The 17,998-nt window shown below is 49.1% G+C and overlaps 1 protein-coding gene across 2 annotated transcripts in view; it reads left to right on the top strand.

The window, feature by feature from the left end:
• Positions 1-17,008, top strand: part of AIFM3 (AIF family member 3) — a gene marked incomplete at both ends in the record, with an annotated part of 31,320 nt that extends 14,312 nt beyond the window's left edge. Inside the window, 14 exons of one of the 2 annotated variants that reach the window (XM_084297082.1) lie at positions 196-308; positions 2,157-2,243; positions 3,039-3,130; positions 4,954-5,084; positions 6,185-6,300; positions 7,853-7,924; positions 8,351-8,414; positions 9,008-9,084; positions 9,417-9,534; positions 10,227-10,325; positions 10,832-10,907; positions 15,486-15,590; positions 16,363-16,383; positions 16,969-17,008. In XM_084297082.1, coding sequence (XP_084153208.1) covers positions 196-308; positions 2,157-2,243; positions 3,039-3,130; positions 4,954-5,084; positions 6,185-6,300; positions 7,853-7,924; positions 8,351-8,414; positions 9,008-9,084; positions 9,417-9,534; positions 10,227-10,325; positions 10,832-10,907; positions 15,486-15,590; positions 16,363-16,383; positions 16,969-17,008 — 1,211 coding nt within the window. The remainder of the gene's footprint in view (positions 1-195; positions 309-2,156; positions 2,244-3,038; positions 3,131-4,953; positions 5,085-6,184; positions 6,301-7,852; positions 7,925-8,350; positions 8,415-9,007; positions 9,085-9,416; positions 9,535-10,226; positions 10,326-10,831; positions 10,908-15,485; positions 15,591-16,362; positions 16,384-16,968) is intronic. The other variant, XM_084297083.1, reaches the window with a different exon arrangement.
• Positions 17,009-17,998: the final 990 nt, after the last annotated feature.

The following is a 17,998-nucleotide window of genomic DNA, read 5'->3' as shown; positions in this document are numbered from 1 at the left end:
TGTGCTCCAGGCAGCATGCACAGAACAACTGCCTTGCTGTCTGTTCTTCCACTGCCCCTTGCCTCCATTGATAGCAGTGTTTTGTAGATGGACCAAAACACGATACTGTTCAGATCCATCTTTTTCTTTGGCATTGAAAGAGTTCATTCAAAGGGTTCAGACCACCTAATACCATGTCTCTTCCTTCTTTTTCAGGTGCAGCTGGATTAGTCTGTGCAGAGACCTTGCGCCAGGAGGGTTTCTCAGACAGGATTGTAATGTGCACAATGGACAGACACTTGCCCTATGATAGACCAAAGCTCAGTAAGGTTTGTATCATCTTGAGTATGTCACCTGAGTTTTACAAATTGCTTTATGTCCTTTCTCCACCATTATTCATTGCACCAACATGTTTCTTTTTCCTTTTTAGTCCTGTCTCTCTTTTTTTCTTGAGCTGTCTTTTCTGTTAGTGACTGAAAGTCAGAACACAGAAGAGGAGTTGTGAGTTGTACAAACTCCGAACAAGAGTTCACCAGCATAGAAACCAGGTTATTCTCCATAGGTCTACAAGCAGCTGTCTTGGCCTGCTTGTACCTAAATGGATCTGCTTCCTATGTTTCTGGATCAAAATCTTTAAAGCAATGAAATGGGGCTTGTAAACAAATGGTATTGTCTACCTGGATTTTTATTAGTGCATGTTTCTTAAGATGCAGCGATGCTGCTTGCTACAGTTACTAATATTATTGCTCATCAGATAGCCTGATCTCAGTGCAAAGATCACTTTTTCTGGCACACATTCCATTCTGAATGCCAATTTGTAGCGACAGGATGGTCTTCTAATCACATTTTTATCACTGACACAGGGCTTTGCTTGATAACAGACCAGCAACTCAGGTTGAACAGCAACAATTGGTCTTGAAGCTTAGAGTTAACATAAGAGCAGACAGTGTGTTCCCCTTTACATCATGGACACTTATCTAGGGGAGAGGTAATCAGAACATCTGACTCAGCTTCCATCTCCAAGACAAAGCCATTTGTAATGCAAACATGCATAGAGCATTCAAGCTGTTGCTCTGCTTGGACAAGATTTGCTTGGGGCAAGGAGCAGCTGGCTGAGTTGCAGAGGTTGTGCTGGGCATCTCTGAGAAGTTCACGGTCTCTGTCCCAGCCAGGCAACTCTCAGAAATGCTTATCCCCATCATGTGACCATTGAACTGCCTGCTTCAATCTCCTTTAAATAGTAAAAACACCTCATACAATGGAAATGTTATACATGATTTGTTAAACTCTCCGCTGAACATATCTGGCCGCAGTTGCTTTTGGAAGTTGCACAAAACTCATGAAAAAAAAAAAGGGCAGAATATTCTAGAGCAGGGTGAAGAAAGGGGGATTTTTCTTAATCCTCTTGTGAGTGGTATTAGCACTGGAAAGAGTCACTAGAGGAGGAGCACATAAAGCTGTAAGCAGCAGACTTCTTGCCTCCTGAAACTGCAGCATTGTCATTATCAGCCTGTCCCAAACTCCTTCCAGACTGCTCCTCTCCATGTCCTTTGGACCATGACCTGCTCCCTGCTGTGCTGCTGTGTCCCCATTCCTGTCGCAGGAGCACTGGACGGCAGCAGAGGCTTCGGGGGCTCTGTACTGCTCCTGCTGCCCTCCCTGTGCACCAGCTTGGGAAACAGCACTCTGAAGTGGTGGGGTCAGAAGCTCCTCTCTTGGTAAATGTTGGGTATTTAAAGAATCTGCAGTAAAACTGAAGGTTTTGGTTGACAGCAAGCTGAATATGAGCCAGCGGTGTGTCCTGGCAGCCAGGAGGGCCAACTGTACTCTGGGGCGCATCGAGCACAGCATTGCAGTTGGTCAAGGGAGGTGATTGTCTCTCTCTGCTCTGCACTGTGCAACCTCACCTCGAGCACTGTGTGCAGTGCTGGGCACCACAGTACAAAAAGGATGTGAAAGTGTCTGAGTGTCCAGAGGAGGGCAACGAAGATGGTGAAAAGCCTAGAGGGGAAGATGTATGAGGAGCGGCTGAGGGCACTGGGCATGTTCAGCCTGGAGAAGAGGAGGATGAGGGGGGACCTCATCGCAGTCTACAGCTTCCTCATGAGGGGAGTGGAGAGGTATTCAATTTACAGGTATTAAGAGAAAAACAGTCTTTTTTTTTATTTTTTTTTCAGTCAATGGATTCCCACCCGGAGCAGATAGCCCTGCGCCCCAAGGAATTTTTCCGCACATACGACATTGAAGTCCTGACTGAAATGCAGGTGAGGAGAATCGTGTTTGTATGGTGTGGTCTCACCATTGTGCCTGCAGATTATTCTCCAGGTGCTGGCACACAAAGTCTGTGTCTTTGTTTTCAGCTCACTGATTTCCATTGCAGAAATGCCAAGTCTCCCTCATTCCCCGGGCTGTTTTGTGCCTCCAAGATCAGGCTGCTTGTGGTTTTCTAAGTCATAATTAATGCAATTTCTTCCTGTGCAAAATCCATAGTGACCATCATTTCTTGCCTGCCATCTGCCCGTCATCCTCGCATGGATTTGGGGTGACCACCTGGCCTCTGATCAGGATAATCTGCCTGCAAGCAGCACAGACAGTGATGGATTAAATACTTCTCCCTATTATTTTATTCATATTGGGAATTTTCAAGGATTTGTGAAATGGCAGCTAGGATGATTTAAGATCTGGGTCGGCTGAGCTGGGGACAGAAACCAAGGGGACTAAAGCCTAAGAAACAAACAAACAAAAATGTTCAAGGCTTAAAAATTAACAGGTATATGCTGCTGCTATGGATTTTGGTGGTGCCTTGAGGCTTGCTCTGAAGTCTTCCCTTCTGAGCCTGTGTGTGTTAGTGGGTGCTGATCATCCCCTGCAAGAAAGCAATTCAGAAGTAGAAAATAATAACAAATGGTTTGCATTCTCTGCAGTCATTAACAAAGCAAGGTGTGCCGTAAGAGGCTCCTGGTGGGCTGGTGCAATTGGGGTGCCTCTGGATCAGCACATGGCATCTCAGTGAATGTCTTGAGATTTCATCTCTTAACATTATTTAGAAATGATTTCAGGTTGCAGCTGTGGATATCAAGAACAAGATAGCTGTGTTCAAGGACGGATTTAAGATGGAATATAACAAACTGCTGATAGCGACTGGAAACACGTAAGCTACAAACATTTTAAAGATCACGAGAAACTATTTTATCTGAGAACTTGAGGAGCTTGTGCCTGGGGATAAGGGATCAAACACAGCAGTTGCGTTTAGAAACTGAATTTGTTTGCAAGAATGTTTGCAGAAAAGGTAACAAATACATATTTGATATGTCAGTATCTCCCTCTAGCTATGGTGGGTGTATCTGCTCAGCCAGAGTTAAAGAGCCTGTGTGTCACCCAAATATAGCCCAGAAAGCAAGGGACCACCAGCACCAAGGGCTGTGGTGTGTGGAAGAAGGCTGCCCAGGAGTTTCATGATCAGAGTTAAGGTCAAAAGAGTGTTAATGAAAAGTACCTGCTGAAGCAGCCTGAGTTCATGAGTTGTTTCATACAGACACAGAGAGAAAAAATACAGAGAGAAAACTGGATCGTGCAAAGGTGGAGGAATTTGCCAGCAGCACCCTAATGCTGCACTGTTCCCAGAAGTCTCTCCTTGTGGGCCAGCTCAAGAGCAAATTACATTTTCACAGAAAATGTCAAATATTGTAGACAAGACCAGGCTTTTCTGTAGCAAAGTCTCTGAACCTTACTGCTCCATTGACATTTCACTATTTTGCTTTTTGCCCTGTTTTGGGGCAAATGCGAGTGTCTGAATCCCTCACACGCCTGGCCTTGAGCAGCTGTGCTGGTGTAAAAGGGGCTGTCAGGATGGCACCCAAGCACAGGTCTGGCAACCCTGGGCTGCTCACCCTTTCTGTGTGCTCCTGCCACAAAGGCACAAAGTGGACTAGGGCAAATTCAACCTCTGCAAAATTATCATCTGGGTTAGGGATGCTTCCAGCCAGGTGGTACAGGGAGCTTCAAGCCTGGTTGGGAGGGAGCAAAAGAGAAATCACTCCCTTTGCAAACTGCTGATGCCGCTGGTAATTGTCAATATTTGGTGCTGCTTCATATTTGGGTCTGATGCCTGGATTCCTTGCAGTCATCTGCAGGTGTCTGGCTCTGCCACTGGGATGCTACGATTCAGCTGCAGCCACATCAGCTGCTAGGCCTGGTGTTGGGTGATGTGGTACTCAGCCAAATGCACTTTCTACCTAATGAGGTTCAAGAGAGGATTAAACCTTTGGAAATAATTTCAAAATCCTTATGCATAAGCTCCAAGTACACTGGGTAAATGTTTTTAAGATCCCTGAATTATTTAGGATCATCATTCGCATTTCCAGACATGAGTCATATACATGTATATGCAGGGGACAGATATTTAAAAATACATATGCCCCAGTAAATACACGAGGATGACAAGATTAAATTGCTACAGAACCCGCATCTGCAGATGCTTATGGAACCTTTAAAATCTAGCTCTGAATTTTCTACCGAAGGATAGAGTTAGTTTTCTGTGTCCTAGTAAGCTTCTGAAAATTTTACCACATGACAGCAGTTAAACTTAAAATTATAGCAGGAACCATCCCGTGTTGTGCACCATTTCTCTACACACAGCATAGGCCAGGCTTGCACCATTTGCCTGCCAAGCAGCTGCATGAGGGCAGGGGATGGGGCTGGGAGCTCATTCCATTGTCCACCAGCATTTTTTTATTTTTTATATTATGTGTCTATCCAGGGTGACTTTGCAGAGAAACATGACAAAATTTGGTGTTTTGGCTGCAGTGTGACATCCTGCAGCATGTTGCCTTCTCCTGTCTAGTGATCTGTGTCGTTCCCCCATCCCCCAAAAAAGAAAGCTCCCCCAGAAGCAGATAGCCAAGCCAAAGTGTCTGCAGAAGCCCAACCTAGACAGTCTTCAACTTTTTTTTTTTTTTTTTTTTTTTTTCCCAGACCCAAAGCTCTCAGCTGTAAAGGCAAGGAAGTGGAAAATGTTTTCAACATCCGAACACCAGAAGATGCAAACCGGGTGGTGAAACTGGCCACCAGCAAGAATGTGGTTATAGTGGGTGCCTCCTTCCTTGGTGAGCTCTCATTTTGCAGATTAGCATTTTTCAACTTTCCATGTGTCCCTGCAGCTTGTCACTGACCCTCCCCTAATTTGTCGTTACCCTGTTGGAGGTAATCCCCCACAGACTGGATCTGGATGGTTCAACCTGCAGCTCCAAGTGCTAAAAACATCTCCTACCTGAAGAAATTATTTTTACATGAGAGGCTGGGCAATTCAGCTTGCATGGACAAAGAGCATTGCTATCCCAGTCTGGAAAGCATATGATGAGTTCAGTACTGTCACTCAGGTGTTTTCAATCCAGTGTGTAAGTGCAGATTTTGCTTCAGATAGGAGAGTCTTTAGTAGATGAAAGGTTGTGGGCTTATTTCTCTTCTACTTTTCATCAGGACTGAGAATTTTTAAAATACACAGAAGCCTTATAATTTCTTTAATGTTTCGTTTCTTTGTTTGTTTGATACGTCTGTAACAAAATTTTGGCACGTCCTGCAAGCTTTAAGCATAAACGATTGTTAGGGAGGGAATTTATTTCAAAATGTTCAGTACTTGTTTGTTTTGTTTTTTATTTGTTTGTTTGTTTTTGTTTGTTTGTTTGTTTTTGTTTTTGTTTTTTTTTTTTTTTTTAAATTTCGTGCTTTAAAGGTTCAGTCAGTCCTGTCTACAACAAAATGTGTGGTTTGAGGGACCGATTGTAAACTGCAGACCACCAAAGAGAACAGTTTCTAAAAAAAAAAAAAAGCGTAGAAAGAAAATGCTGAAGGTTTCCATGCAATTGCCAGCACCAAAATTGGTCTCTTCTGAACAGAACAAAAAAGCTGAAGTCACAGAGGCAATTTTCAGCCAGTAGCTCATTATTTCTGCTAAGCCATAAGAGGCAGATTTCTCTCTTCCTCTGAGGTCCATTAACAAAAGCTTCCTGGGGTTCTTGGGACTCCATTATGGCTGGTTACTTGTTTTGATCTTTAAAGTCCTCCTGTGACTTCTGCCTCTAAGAATAAATCACTGTAAATGATAAATCTCATGCAAAGCTGTGGGGCCCTTTGTGGCCACGGGGCCTGGCTGCAGCCCAGGAATCCCCACAGAGCAGCCCCGCTGGGACGTGCTTCTGTTCCCCAGGGATGGAGGTGGCCGCCTACCTTGCAGAGAGGGCCCACTCGGTGTCCCTGGTCGAGCTGGAGGAAGTCCCCTTCAAGAAGTTCTTTGGGGAGAGGGTTGGCCGCGCTGTCATGAAGGTGACCTCGCTTTCCTGTCCTGGGGGTGGTTTTGGTGACAGAGTGGGTTCTGCTGGTTTCACTTATTGATGTGAACTTGTTCACTTATTCACTCCTTCTACAATGGAGTGACGATGTCAGTTGACAAGGGAAGGCTGACCAACGTCATCTACCTGGACTTCTGTAAGGCCCTTGACACGGTTCCATATGACAGCCCAGTGTCATCATGCCTCTCCAAATTGGAGAGATAGGACTTGATGGGTGAACCATTTAGTGGACAAGGAGTTTGTTTGAAGGTCGCACCCAGAGAGTGTTTATCAATGGCTCCACGTCCAGGTGGAGGCCAGCGATGAGTGGTGTCCTTCAGGGATCTGTCCTGGGACCGGTGCTGATTGATATCTTTATCAATAACATAGACATGGGGATGCAGTGCACCCTCAGGAATTTTGCAGGTGACACCAAGCTGAGTGGTGCAGTTGACACAACAGAAGGAAGGGATGCCATCCAAAGGGACCTGGACCAGCTTGAGATTTGGGCCCACATGAACCTAGTGAGCTTCAACAAGCCCGAGTGCAAGGTGCTGCACCTGGGTCGGGGCAAACCCGGGCATGAGGACAGACTGGGAGAAGAACTCATTGAGAGCAGCCCTGCGGGGAAGGACTTGGGAATTTTGGTGGATGAGAAGCTCAACACGAGCCAGCAGAGTGTGCTTGCAGCCCAGAAGGCCAAGTGCACCCTGGCTGCATCACCAGAGGGGTGGGCAGCAGGGGAGGGAGGGGATTGTCCCCCTCTGCTCTGCCCTTGTGAGGCCCCACCTGGAGCAAGGCATCCAGGTCTGGGCCCCCAGCACAAGAAGGGTGTGGGACTGTTAGAGAGGATCCAGAGGAGGGCCACAATGATGATCAGAGGGCTGGAGCACCTCTCCTATGAGAGAGATGGGGATGTTCAGCCTACAGAAGAGAAGGGGTGACCTTATTACAGCTTTTCAATTCTAAAAGGGGGCTTATAAAAAAGATGGAGAGCAACTTTTTGCTGAGACAGATAATGACGGGACAAGAGGGAATGGTTTTAAACTAAAAGAGGGGAGATTAAGATAAGAGGTTAGGCAGAAAATCTTCCCTCAGAGGGTGGCGAGGCACTGGAATAGGTTGCCCAGAGAGGCTGTGGATGCCCCATCCCTGGAGGTGTTCAGGGACTGATTGGAGGAGGCCCTGTGCAACCTGATCTAGTGGGTGGCATCCTGCCCATGGCAGGGGGGTTGGAACTGGGTGATTTTTAAGGTCCCTTCCATCCCAAGCCATTCTATGATTCCATGATTCCATTCGATAGCATTCATTAACTTGCTGATGCAGTTATTCTAAAAGCTGATTTATTGATTGAGATGTGAAGGTGCTCAACAGTAGTACCCCTGAGGAAGACTGGGCTGGACCTTTCCCTCTGGGGGCTGCTTGCTGTGAAAGGGCCTGGCCCAGGTTTGCAAGGGAGGACTTGAAGGCAGGGAGGGGAGCTCAGAGGGTGCCAAGGCACAAGGGTGGGACAGCATGGGGCTGTGATGTGCCTGCTGTCCCCACAGATGTTCGAGAACCACAGGGTGAAGTTCTACATGCAGACTGAGGTGTCGGAGCTGCGGGAGCAGGAGAACAAGGTACAGCATGGCGAAGGCTCCCCTGGGGTGAGAGGTGGCCACATCTCGCCCTGAGGCCGCCGTCTCCTTCATTGCTGGGCTTTTGCCCTCTCTCTTTCCCAACCCCTGAAATTCATATTCTTGAGCGTAGCACCCAGGAGCAAGTGTGCTCCTGTTTGTGTTTTGTTGCTTTGAGATCCTGGAGGGACAGAGAGAGCATTGAGGGTGACCCTGCTGAAACACTGCATGGTTTTAACCCTGTCCCTAGAAAGCACCTGCAGGACTCCCTTAGTGGTCTCTGAAACTCTTCTTTTTCCCAGTATAAGGAATTACAGCCAACTTGCATGTCAGAAATGAAGCAAGAAGCTAGTTTCACTTGCTGCTGCTACATGTTTTTTCTTTTTTTTGTCTCTAAAATAACTGTAATTTCCCCTCTCTCCTGTAAAGTTGAAGGAGGTGGTGCTGAAGAGTGGGAAGGTCCTACGTGCAGACGTTTGTGTCGTTGGTATAGGTAAGGGGCTGCTGCTGCGTTGCTGAGTGCTGGTCCCATCAGGCCAGCAGTGCTTTGCTTCGACAGTGCTGGTGCTGGAGGAGACGGGGCAGTCATCTTCCTCCTGGCCAGGTGGCTGAAGGGTGCAGGTAGAGGTGTACCAGCTTCCACCCTATGCTTGTATCTGTAGCAAAGCTGAAAAAGTCTTTTCTAGGTCTTAACATCCAAAAATGAAGTTGAAAACATTTGGGTGATATTAAGTTTCATTTTATTATTATTATTTTTTTTTTTTTTCAGAAAAAACATTAAATTTAATTCTCTCAATTTTTTATTTTCTTACAGTCCAAACTTTTTTTTTTTTTCTTGTTGCATTTATTTATTTATTTTTATTATCTTATTTTATTGCTGCTGCCATAGACAGTATTTTCTCCTTGACGCCTGGGGATAAAAAAGCCCATAAATAATGGCAACTTTTCTAAACATTGCAAACTGGAAGAATAACAAGATTCCGGTTTCATTCTCCTGCTGTTTTATGGACTGCTTCCAAACAGTCAACAATCCACAACAGATATATGAGGGCTAGAAGAAAAACAGCCCTTTGCTTTCCCCTGCAGGTGCAGTGCCAGCAACGGGATTTCTCAAGCAGAGCGGCATCAACATTGACTCCAAAGGCTTCATTGTGGTCAACAAGGTGAGCCTGGTGTTGCAGCCCCCAGAGCTGCAGCTATCTTGGTCGCACTGGCTCCTCCAAGCTGGACTTGTCTTGGCCTCTGAACCACCAGCACGGTGACAGTCTGTCCCTAGATGCTGAGGTGTGAGGACTGCCATGCACTTGGGCCAGCACAACCTCCTTGAAGCGATGGGTTTGCAAAACCCCAGCTCTTTTGGCCCTGGATGCTGTGGGTGTCCACACACACACGCCTCCTGCTCCTGGGGACCTTGGTGGGTCTCAGGCAGTTCCCTGTTGGCTGTTCCTGGAGGGTGCAAACCCCACCAACATGCAATTCTGCTTCCCTCCTTCAGATGATGCAGACCAACATCCCCGGAGTGTTTGCAGCTGGTGACACTGTGATGTTCCCGCTGGCCTTGAGGAACAACAAGAAAGTGAACGTTCCTCACTGGCAGATGGCCCATATGCATGGTAGGTGCTTTTCAGTCCCTTTGCAGCAGCAAAAATTGCTTGAGGAGAAGAGCCGTTTCCAGATACCCAGGAAATTTCCAACACTTTAAGAAGAGAATGAGAACTGAGAACATGGAAACCGTGGAGTTGTATTCAACATTTGGAAATGTGTATTTTATCCTGTCCATTACCCATTCATTTGTCAGCCTTCTGGACGTACACACACTGACGATCACTCATGATGCTCATAACTCCTAGACCAAGGTGTCCCCAGGAGATCAGTCCCTGCAGGAGCCTGATCTTTTCCTTGCCCCGGGGAGGGTCAAAAGCATTTCATGCTGCACCCATCAGCTCATAGGGTGAGAGGCTGCAGGCACACGTCCCCAGCTGGGCTGCCCAGGGCTGGATCCTATAGCTCCCAGAGCAAGTGGCCTGCTCAGGACCTTGAGCATGTTAGTGCTGATGGAGTTGAGGAGTCAGTAAGAGCTGCACCGCTGGACGACTCCTCCAAGCCCAGCCATGGAGGATGCGTTGGGTTTCCTCTGTGAAGGTGATTGATGCTGTATGGTTACTTTAGCTGAAGCAGAAGGAATTGGTCTTTCTGCGCTCCTGGACTAGAGGTGCTGATGACCTGAGCTGTGCCGTGGCCTGAGGGCCCGATGCTTGCTCAGGCTCAGAGCTCTATTGCTTATTCTGCTGCTTTTGCTTTCCAGGCCGTATAGCAGCACTGAACATGCTGGCCCATGGCACGGAGATCAGCACCATCCCCTACCTGTGGACTGCTATGTTTGGGAAGAGCATTCGATATGCAGGTGAGGGGGTACCCAGGGCTACAGTAGAGACTGTGCTGGTGGAGGTGCCATGGGATACAGAAGTCACAGCCACCTTCATCTTTGTCCCCTCTGGGCCAGCCTCTGGCTCAGGTCTGCTTTCCTTCCTGGCACATGATAGAAGCAAATAAAAACTAGAGCAAAACGTTTGATCTGGAAATTGCTTTCTCAGCAACTGTCCTGTGATCACGTGGGTTCATCCCTTTCCTTCTCCCTGACATTGAGGTCTAGGCTGGTACAGGTGTTGTCCTGAGGTCATTTCACACAAGACTGCACTGGGAGGTGCAGTAAGATGTAGGGAGGGAGGTGTCACCTCAGGGTGCCACACAGGGGAGGAGGGACAGCAGCAGGGTGAAGCTGAAACTCCCCACCAGTGGCAGGATGAGGCTGGGAGGCTGGAGGGGAGCACAACCAGGGCCATCCACCTGTCTGTGGGACTACAGGGCAGGGACTCACCTGCTCCAACCCATGATTTCTTTGTCTTTCAGGCCACGGGGAAGGATTTGATGATGTTGTGATTCAAGGGGACTTAGATGAACTGAAGTTTGTTGCATTTTACACCAAGTAAGTGTTTCTCTTCTCCGTGTCCCTACATGGACGTTTGTCTCACCTTGTGCTGCTAGGCTGGAAAATATTTTTGCTGGAGATTCTTTCAGTCAGTTTTGTTTCTATCTGGACACTGATGATGCAGGACATGAATAAAACTGCACATACAGATGCATTAGTGCCAGGCACTAGAGAAATGTTGTGCTGAGTGTAAAGCAAGTTAAGCAGTTCCTTGGACCTAGTATCTCTGCCAGATTTGTTCACCTGTCATCTGAGAGCAAATAATGGCTTCTGTTAATTTGTTGCTCACTATTTCCTTTGAAGATTTCCTTCCCGTATCGACAGTGTGTTAGTATTTGTGACCAAGGCTGGACCAGTCAGGCATCGCTGTTTCTGTTTCTGGTTTGACAACTTAAGCTTTGAAAACTCCCATCTATTAACAAGCTGTGAAAGTTAGCAAGAGTTCAGGAGCTTTTGCTACACCTGGACTGAAAAGCAGCTATCCCCAAGGCTGGGAGACTGGGAATACTTTTCCTGAGATCTGTTGACAGCTGGGATGTCAATAGCCACTGCCTTGGCTGTTTAGACAGCTGGCTGTTTAGACTGGAAAGACTATGTGTTGTAAACTTATTCCCAGAATATTTGCTGCTGTTTGTTCTTTTATTGCCTTTATCCCATTTCTTTTCAGCATACAATCTTTGAACTATCACCCTATTCCTCCGTCCCATATCAGAGCACAACAGATTTAGCTGTTTATCCCTACCCCAATTAGAAAGGAAATGCCAGACCACTTTAATAAAACATCTGTAGAGCCCTTTCAAGAGGAAGGTGACTAATCCCCTGCATGGTGCAGGGCCTCACACTGGGTCCGGCACTGACATGGGGCGGGTGCTGAGAGCTGCCTTCTTCTGCCACCCAGGAGGGGCCCCAGGAGATGGCTTTGGTGTGGTAGGACGGCATCCTGTGCAGAGAGCCAGAGGTACTGCAGCTGGTGGGGCTCGGGCTGGTTCCTCTCTCACTGCCCAGCTGTGAGAGGCGACTGGGAGCATTTCCTGCTTTTCTTCTTGTTTGGTGATAGTCCTGCTACTGGTACTAACGCTTTTGGATTGAGGACACTGTCCCAAACAGGCCACCTCCTCCTGCTTTCCATATCCACCTGATGGTTTGGACTTCTGGTGTGCACTGGTTCGGTTCCTGCATGAAACACTGGTGATGCCCATTCCCAGAGCCTGCTCTCAGCATCGACTTTCATAACAAAACTCTTTTATTTTCCAGAGTTTGAAGAATAAAACTGTTTACCCCCATTCAGAGCTGAGGGTGAGCTGCTGAGAGGTCAGCGTGAGGCCCTGTGCGGGGATGTGCATGGGATGAGGTGCCTTGCAGTTGTCCTCATGGGACACTGTGCTCACCACAGCACCTCTTCCAGCACAGACCGATGTCACCCTGGTCCCTAAGACCTTGGAGATCATGGGAGATCCACTGGGTGGCTGTGGTTGTCTTCCTCGTGGTGCACAGTTTCCCATGCATTGAACTCTCCAAAGAAAGGGAAGGCCATATGGACACAGTGCACATCCACAGCGATTCACCTTCCCTCAGTCTTTAGGCCAAGACTTCTGATTATTCACAGTCCCAGTTTCAGAAAGGGCACCCTTGTTGCCTCAAAAGACCACTTGAAAAAAAAGAGACTCCTCCTGGCCTTCCCTGTCTGTCAGACAAAGTGTTTACAAGCCACTACTGATGTGGGATTCTCCAGTTCACCATTCCCCTAAAAATTATTTCACAAAAGGACCATCTGTCACTTTTATTGCTGACAGAAACGTTTGGGCTGCATTCACATCCCAGCTGGCAGAATTAGGTCTTTTTGCTCTTGCTTACCTTGGTTATTCCTTCCCTCAGAATAGCACATCTTTCCCTCTCCATCCACTTTGTTTCTCCATTGGGAGCAGAAATCTTCATCTTTCATTCTCCTTCCCCCAGCAGTGCAGCCGGGAGCTGCACTCGGGAAGAACAAAGCTTTGAAATCTCCACGTCTGATCCATGTACCATGGTTACCTGTGTCGGTACAAGACAGCATCTCACTGGGGTGAGAGAACCTCCTGGATCAATTGTCAGTGCAGGGTTCAAGAGCATCTGAGGTTGTAGTGTTTCAGCTGCTGTCCCCAGTGGCAGGATGCTCTTTCTGTGTCTGTGTTGGACATTAGTGATCTTCACATGAGGTGGCACAGCGGACAGAGTGTAGTTTAAAACAGCATCCAGCCTAGAATTTGCTGGCTTCTTGCACACACCAGCCATTTTGTGCAGGCGTTAACAGATAAACTGAGGCCTCTCACTTGGTGAAGTGCTGTCACTGTTCCCTCTGCAGCATGCCTCTTGCATCCTGGCACAGAACAAACAGCATTTGGAGGAAAGAAGAGCAGAAGGAGGAAAGAAAGCACACCCGCTGTCACCCACAGAGGCCAGAGGCACATGGAGGAAACCACTGAAGTGTCATGAACATGTGTTGTGGTGTGGCTGGGGTATGGAGCCTCCCAGGAGTCCTGAAATCTCAGCTGCCTTTTGTGTGCTGAGCACTGAAGACATCAAGCAGTGGTGCAGGATCTGTGTGATGGGCGCACCTGGAGGATGGTGCGGAAGGTGCTCTCACTTGTAGATTGTATTTCTGAATTTCGGGGCAACAGGAAAAGAGGAAATCTGCAGTGCGGTTCTGTCAAATACTGCTGCAAATATCCTCAAGGAGACCAGCTGTATTCTGTAAACAAAATTGTCAGTCTCTGCACAGATGAGAGTTATGTCCTTAGGGAAGGTTGTCCAGTCCTGGGGAGAGTGGAGGACCTCATTCATGTTGCACAAGACGTAAGGCCAACCAGATGAGGAGATCCAGGCTCAGAAGTTGGAGAGCTCTTCTACATCACAGCAACAGGCCTCAAATGTAACAGCCCAGCAGGCAATTCAGCTGAACACACACACGCTTTGTGATCTTCTGGTGTCGTTAGTTATCCTTCCTACCTACCGTGGGTGCTTGTTTTCCAGTGTGAATGTATGTCTCATCAGTGTCCATCCATTGCTGCTTATTCTTACCTTGTCTGCTGGATGGAAGAGCCACATGCCATCAGAAATGTCCCTCTGCTGTACGTGCACATCCCAATTTCCAGTGGCACCCAAGCCATTCTAGAGCTCTGGTCAATGCGGTAGCTCTCACATACTGTTTTGTGCTGGCTCCACAGGACTCTGCATTTGGGCAGGAACCACAGGTCCAGCCTCTGAAGGAGCCTGCATGAGTTTGGTCAGTCTCTGGGTCTGGCCAGTTTGGAAGAGCTCAGTGTCTCTGGAGAAGATTTGAGGCTTATGATCTGCCCTACATTCCTGTGCTTGCCTGTGGGAGAGGGAAGCCTGTGATGCTGCTGCCCCACGGCTCTGTGGGACAGCTAAGAGAGAGGACTTCAACTGTCCTGGCTCCATGAAGATGAAGTTTTCTCTGAAGCATGGTTTCTGCTCTCCTCCTCTCAGGCCAGGCACGTGTTTCTCCCCCACGCTGGTCTTTTCTCTGTTGGTCATGGAGCTCCTTGGCAGCAGATTGAATAGCAGATCTTGATTTGTTGGGTGCTTCCACTCCTCAGCTTATTCAACAACATCACCAGTATTTAATATCTTATGCACCTTCTCTAGTCATTGAATTGTTTGTTTGGTTACCTATTTATGAGTCATCTCCTGAGCTAGACTTATGCTCAGATTTATGCTCAGGCTGAATTTTGCAGATGTCAAAGTAGAGGTGCCCCTCTCATTTATCCCGTACCTTCTCATCTTTATCCAAATCTTCTCCAGCATTTTTACATCTTCCTTCCTTCTGCTTCATTCATTTCACATTCAGCCTTTGATCCTGTGTTGTGCCACCAGCAATGGGATCCTGACCATCAGGTCAGCCAGACTGGGATGTGCTGCTGGATGTGGAGTTGGCCACCCAGCTGTCCTGGTGCTTCATTAGGTGTCTGGTGAGGAGCCCTGCCCTGCTCAGAACCTGAGCCTAGATGCAGTTGTTTCTGCCTGTGGAGCAAGCTCAGAGGTGGGTGCTTTTGTTCCAAGGAGTAGCTCAGGAAGTGATGTGGAGCAGCACAGCCAAGTGTGCCACTGGGAAGTCCCTGCTAACATCCCCTCTGCTCCCTCAGCACAGGGCAGCAAAGCTGTGTGGTTGACAGTGACCACTGGGCATCCTTGCAACTTTTTATCCACCACATCCACCTTTTCTGGTGTTTCTCCCAGGTGCCAGGGTGCCCAGAGCTGTCTCCATCCCACCTCCCTTAGGTGTCCGGGGTCCCACTCCTGAGCAACAGGACGGGGACAGCTCTAGGCACCCTGGTGCTGCTCGCCAGGCCAACATGTGAGACCAGTGGGGCCAACCTCGAGCACCTGCTCCACGTCCTCTCCTGTTCTTGTCCCACATCACAATCCCTGCAGTGCTCACACCTTGGGACACGTCCTAGCCCTGGAGCAGAGGGTGTTTTTCTTTGCTTCACGCTTCTCTCCAGCATATTGCTTTGTGGGTGACGGAGATGTGGCCACCATGGGCTGTTCTAACTGCTCTGCTCTACCTGACCCTAGGAGTGACGAGGTGGTGGCTGTGGCCAGCATGAACTACGATCCCATCGTCTCCAAGGTGGCTGAAGTCCTGGCTGCCGGCAGGACCATCCGAAAGCGTGATGTGGAGTAAGTAGGTGCACTGCAGGATCCGGTGGTGCTGGGGCTGAGCTTACCCTCACGGTGTAAGGCAAGGCTGAGCATCCCCAGCCAGGACACCACCAGCACCAGGCAGCTCTTTCCCATCCTATACACTGCTCACATCTCCCTGCTCACCTCACTCGTTCCTTCACTCCGTGTGCTGCCACCCAGCCTCCTCCTAGACTGCGTCCTGCACACAGGGGATTTGTCTTGAACACCAGGATCAGGATCCATATCCTTGCAGAGACTTGATGCGATTGTTTCCCCCTGGGCCAGAGACAAAAGGCTGGCCTGAGGGGCTGGCATGCCTGGCACTTGTTGCCACCAGAACAGCACTGCCTGATGCCAAGGGCACCCCTGGGCACTTGGGGGCACCTGCAGAGGAAAGGCTGGGGGTACCACCCGTGTGCAAGTATTGCAGCCCTCAGCCTAGAAAGCCCACGGCTCAGGGAAGCTTGCCCTAAGCTTGCTCCCAGCTTACACTGGGAGCATATCAAGGGTCTGCCCAGCTTCCAGCATGCATGTTCTGGGGGGGAGTTGTGCTTGGTGTCTGGGAATCAGGCAGTGGTTGCTGACCACCAAGTTTGGAACTGGGAGGGACTGGGAAGGAGGTCATTTCTTGTGGGTGGCAGGTGGGGAGAGCTGCTGGCCTCTGTGCTGGGGTGAGCTGTGGTGACTCAGTGAGCACAGAGCAAGCAGAACCACCTAACCCTAGATGTTTTTTTCTCTCTCTGTCTCCTACTGCATTCGCACCTTTTAGGCTGTTTGTCCGTCATGGCAAGTACGTTCAGTTTTGGGTCTCGAGTCCACATGGGGGTGTAGGGCTCACAGAAGGGTCATTCAGCCCCCTGCTTGGGCCACATCTCCAATTCCTGCATGGAGATGCTGACTATGACCATGTGCTTCTTTTGCAACCCAGACTGGCCTCTCTGCGGGCAATGATGATGTGTTGGGTGGTGGAGCTGGCAGGAGCCATGCCAGGAGAACCCCGTGCCAGGCTGCTCTATGCCCTTTGCAGATCCCTGGTGCCCAAACCTGCCAGGATGGCATGCCTGCCATTTGGTTGAATTCTCCCAGCCACTAAGGATGTCTATTTTTCAGTGCTTTTCCATGAATTTTCATCTGGATGCCACAAGGACTTGTTTAAAGAAAAAAAAAGTTTTTACAAAATAACTGTTTGAATTCAGATTTGCATGGGATGGGGCGAGGGCAGAGGGAAGGGTGCTGCATGGCCTGGGTGCAGCGTAGTGCTGCGGCAGAGCAGCACCCGACCTGTGTGGCCAGCAGCTTGGGAAGCATGCTGAATAGCTTCATTTATGCTTGCCGGGCAAAATCTCACAGTGCTGCTTGTTTCTGTCTCTGCTAGAACTGGCGATATGTCCTGGCTAACAGGGAAAGGCTCCTAACACCAGATGTGGCTGCGTCCTCCTGATGCTGCGCTCACCTCAAGAAGAGAGTTGCAGCTCCATGGAGCACCTCAAACACTGCACCTGAATCATTTTCCTTTGGGACTTGGAGGAACCTGGCCTCTTTCACCCAGCAGTCACCTTCCCAGGTAGCTCCTGTGTGTGCAAACCGCCAGCTCCTTTGCCCCACCAGCCAGCGGGCCTGGGGGGTCCGCAGCTGAAATTCACACTGGGAAGTCAGGAAACAGATCCTGGGGATAGCAGGCGAGGCACCAGCAGCCAGCATGGGCACCACACGGCTGGCAAGGAGCTGCTGTGAACTGCAGACACTGGTGTCAGGGGAGCCAGTGGGAGCTGCGTCTACGCTCGTCAAGGAGCACAATGAGAGCCCTGAGCGCGTCTGTTGTCCCTGTTAATAGCATGAGTGCCTTTCATTGCTCTCCGTGGCCCATACATGCTCTCCAGCACTTTTCTCCTCCCCAAATCCTCTTTCCTCCTAGCTCAGTGCATCCCTGTGGAGGTCAGTACCCACACCCTCTCTGCACACTGCATGGCTGCAGCACTCACCCGTGGTTCTCCTCTGCTTGCAGCCAGTCCCTAGCCCTCATGAGCACCCTAGGTGGCCAGGGAGATTTAGCATGCAGATGGCCTCAGTTTTCCCTCGCGTTCTGAAAGCCCCTGTTTGTGTTCTGGTTGTCCTCTGTTCTTCGTCAGGTGGTGACGAAGCCACCTGTGTCATCTCAGCTCTCCGTGTCAGTGCTCTGCAGCTGTGTTTTACCCGTCTTGCTGGCAGAAGGGCCTCGTCTCTAGCTCAGGAGTGGGCCTGGCCAGTCCAGAGCCCCGTGTGTGTCAGCCAAGCAGAGCTGGGGGGGAGATTCCCCACGGAGAGCTTCCAGTGCTCTGTCCTGGGGGAGCTTTGTGTTAGGCCCAGCACGTTCCCTTCTCGTACATCCAAGAACCTTCTGAATCTTCCTATTATGACACAGCACT

The sequence above is a fragment of the Netta rufina genome, assembly GCF_964035555.1.
Source record: "Netta rufina genome assembly, chromosome: 17".
NCBI lineage: Eukaryota > Metazoa > Chordata > Aves > Anseriformes > Anatidae > Netta > Netta rufina.
This window is presented reverse-complemented; position numbering and strand designations above follow the sequence as displayed.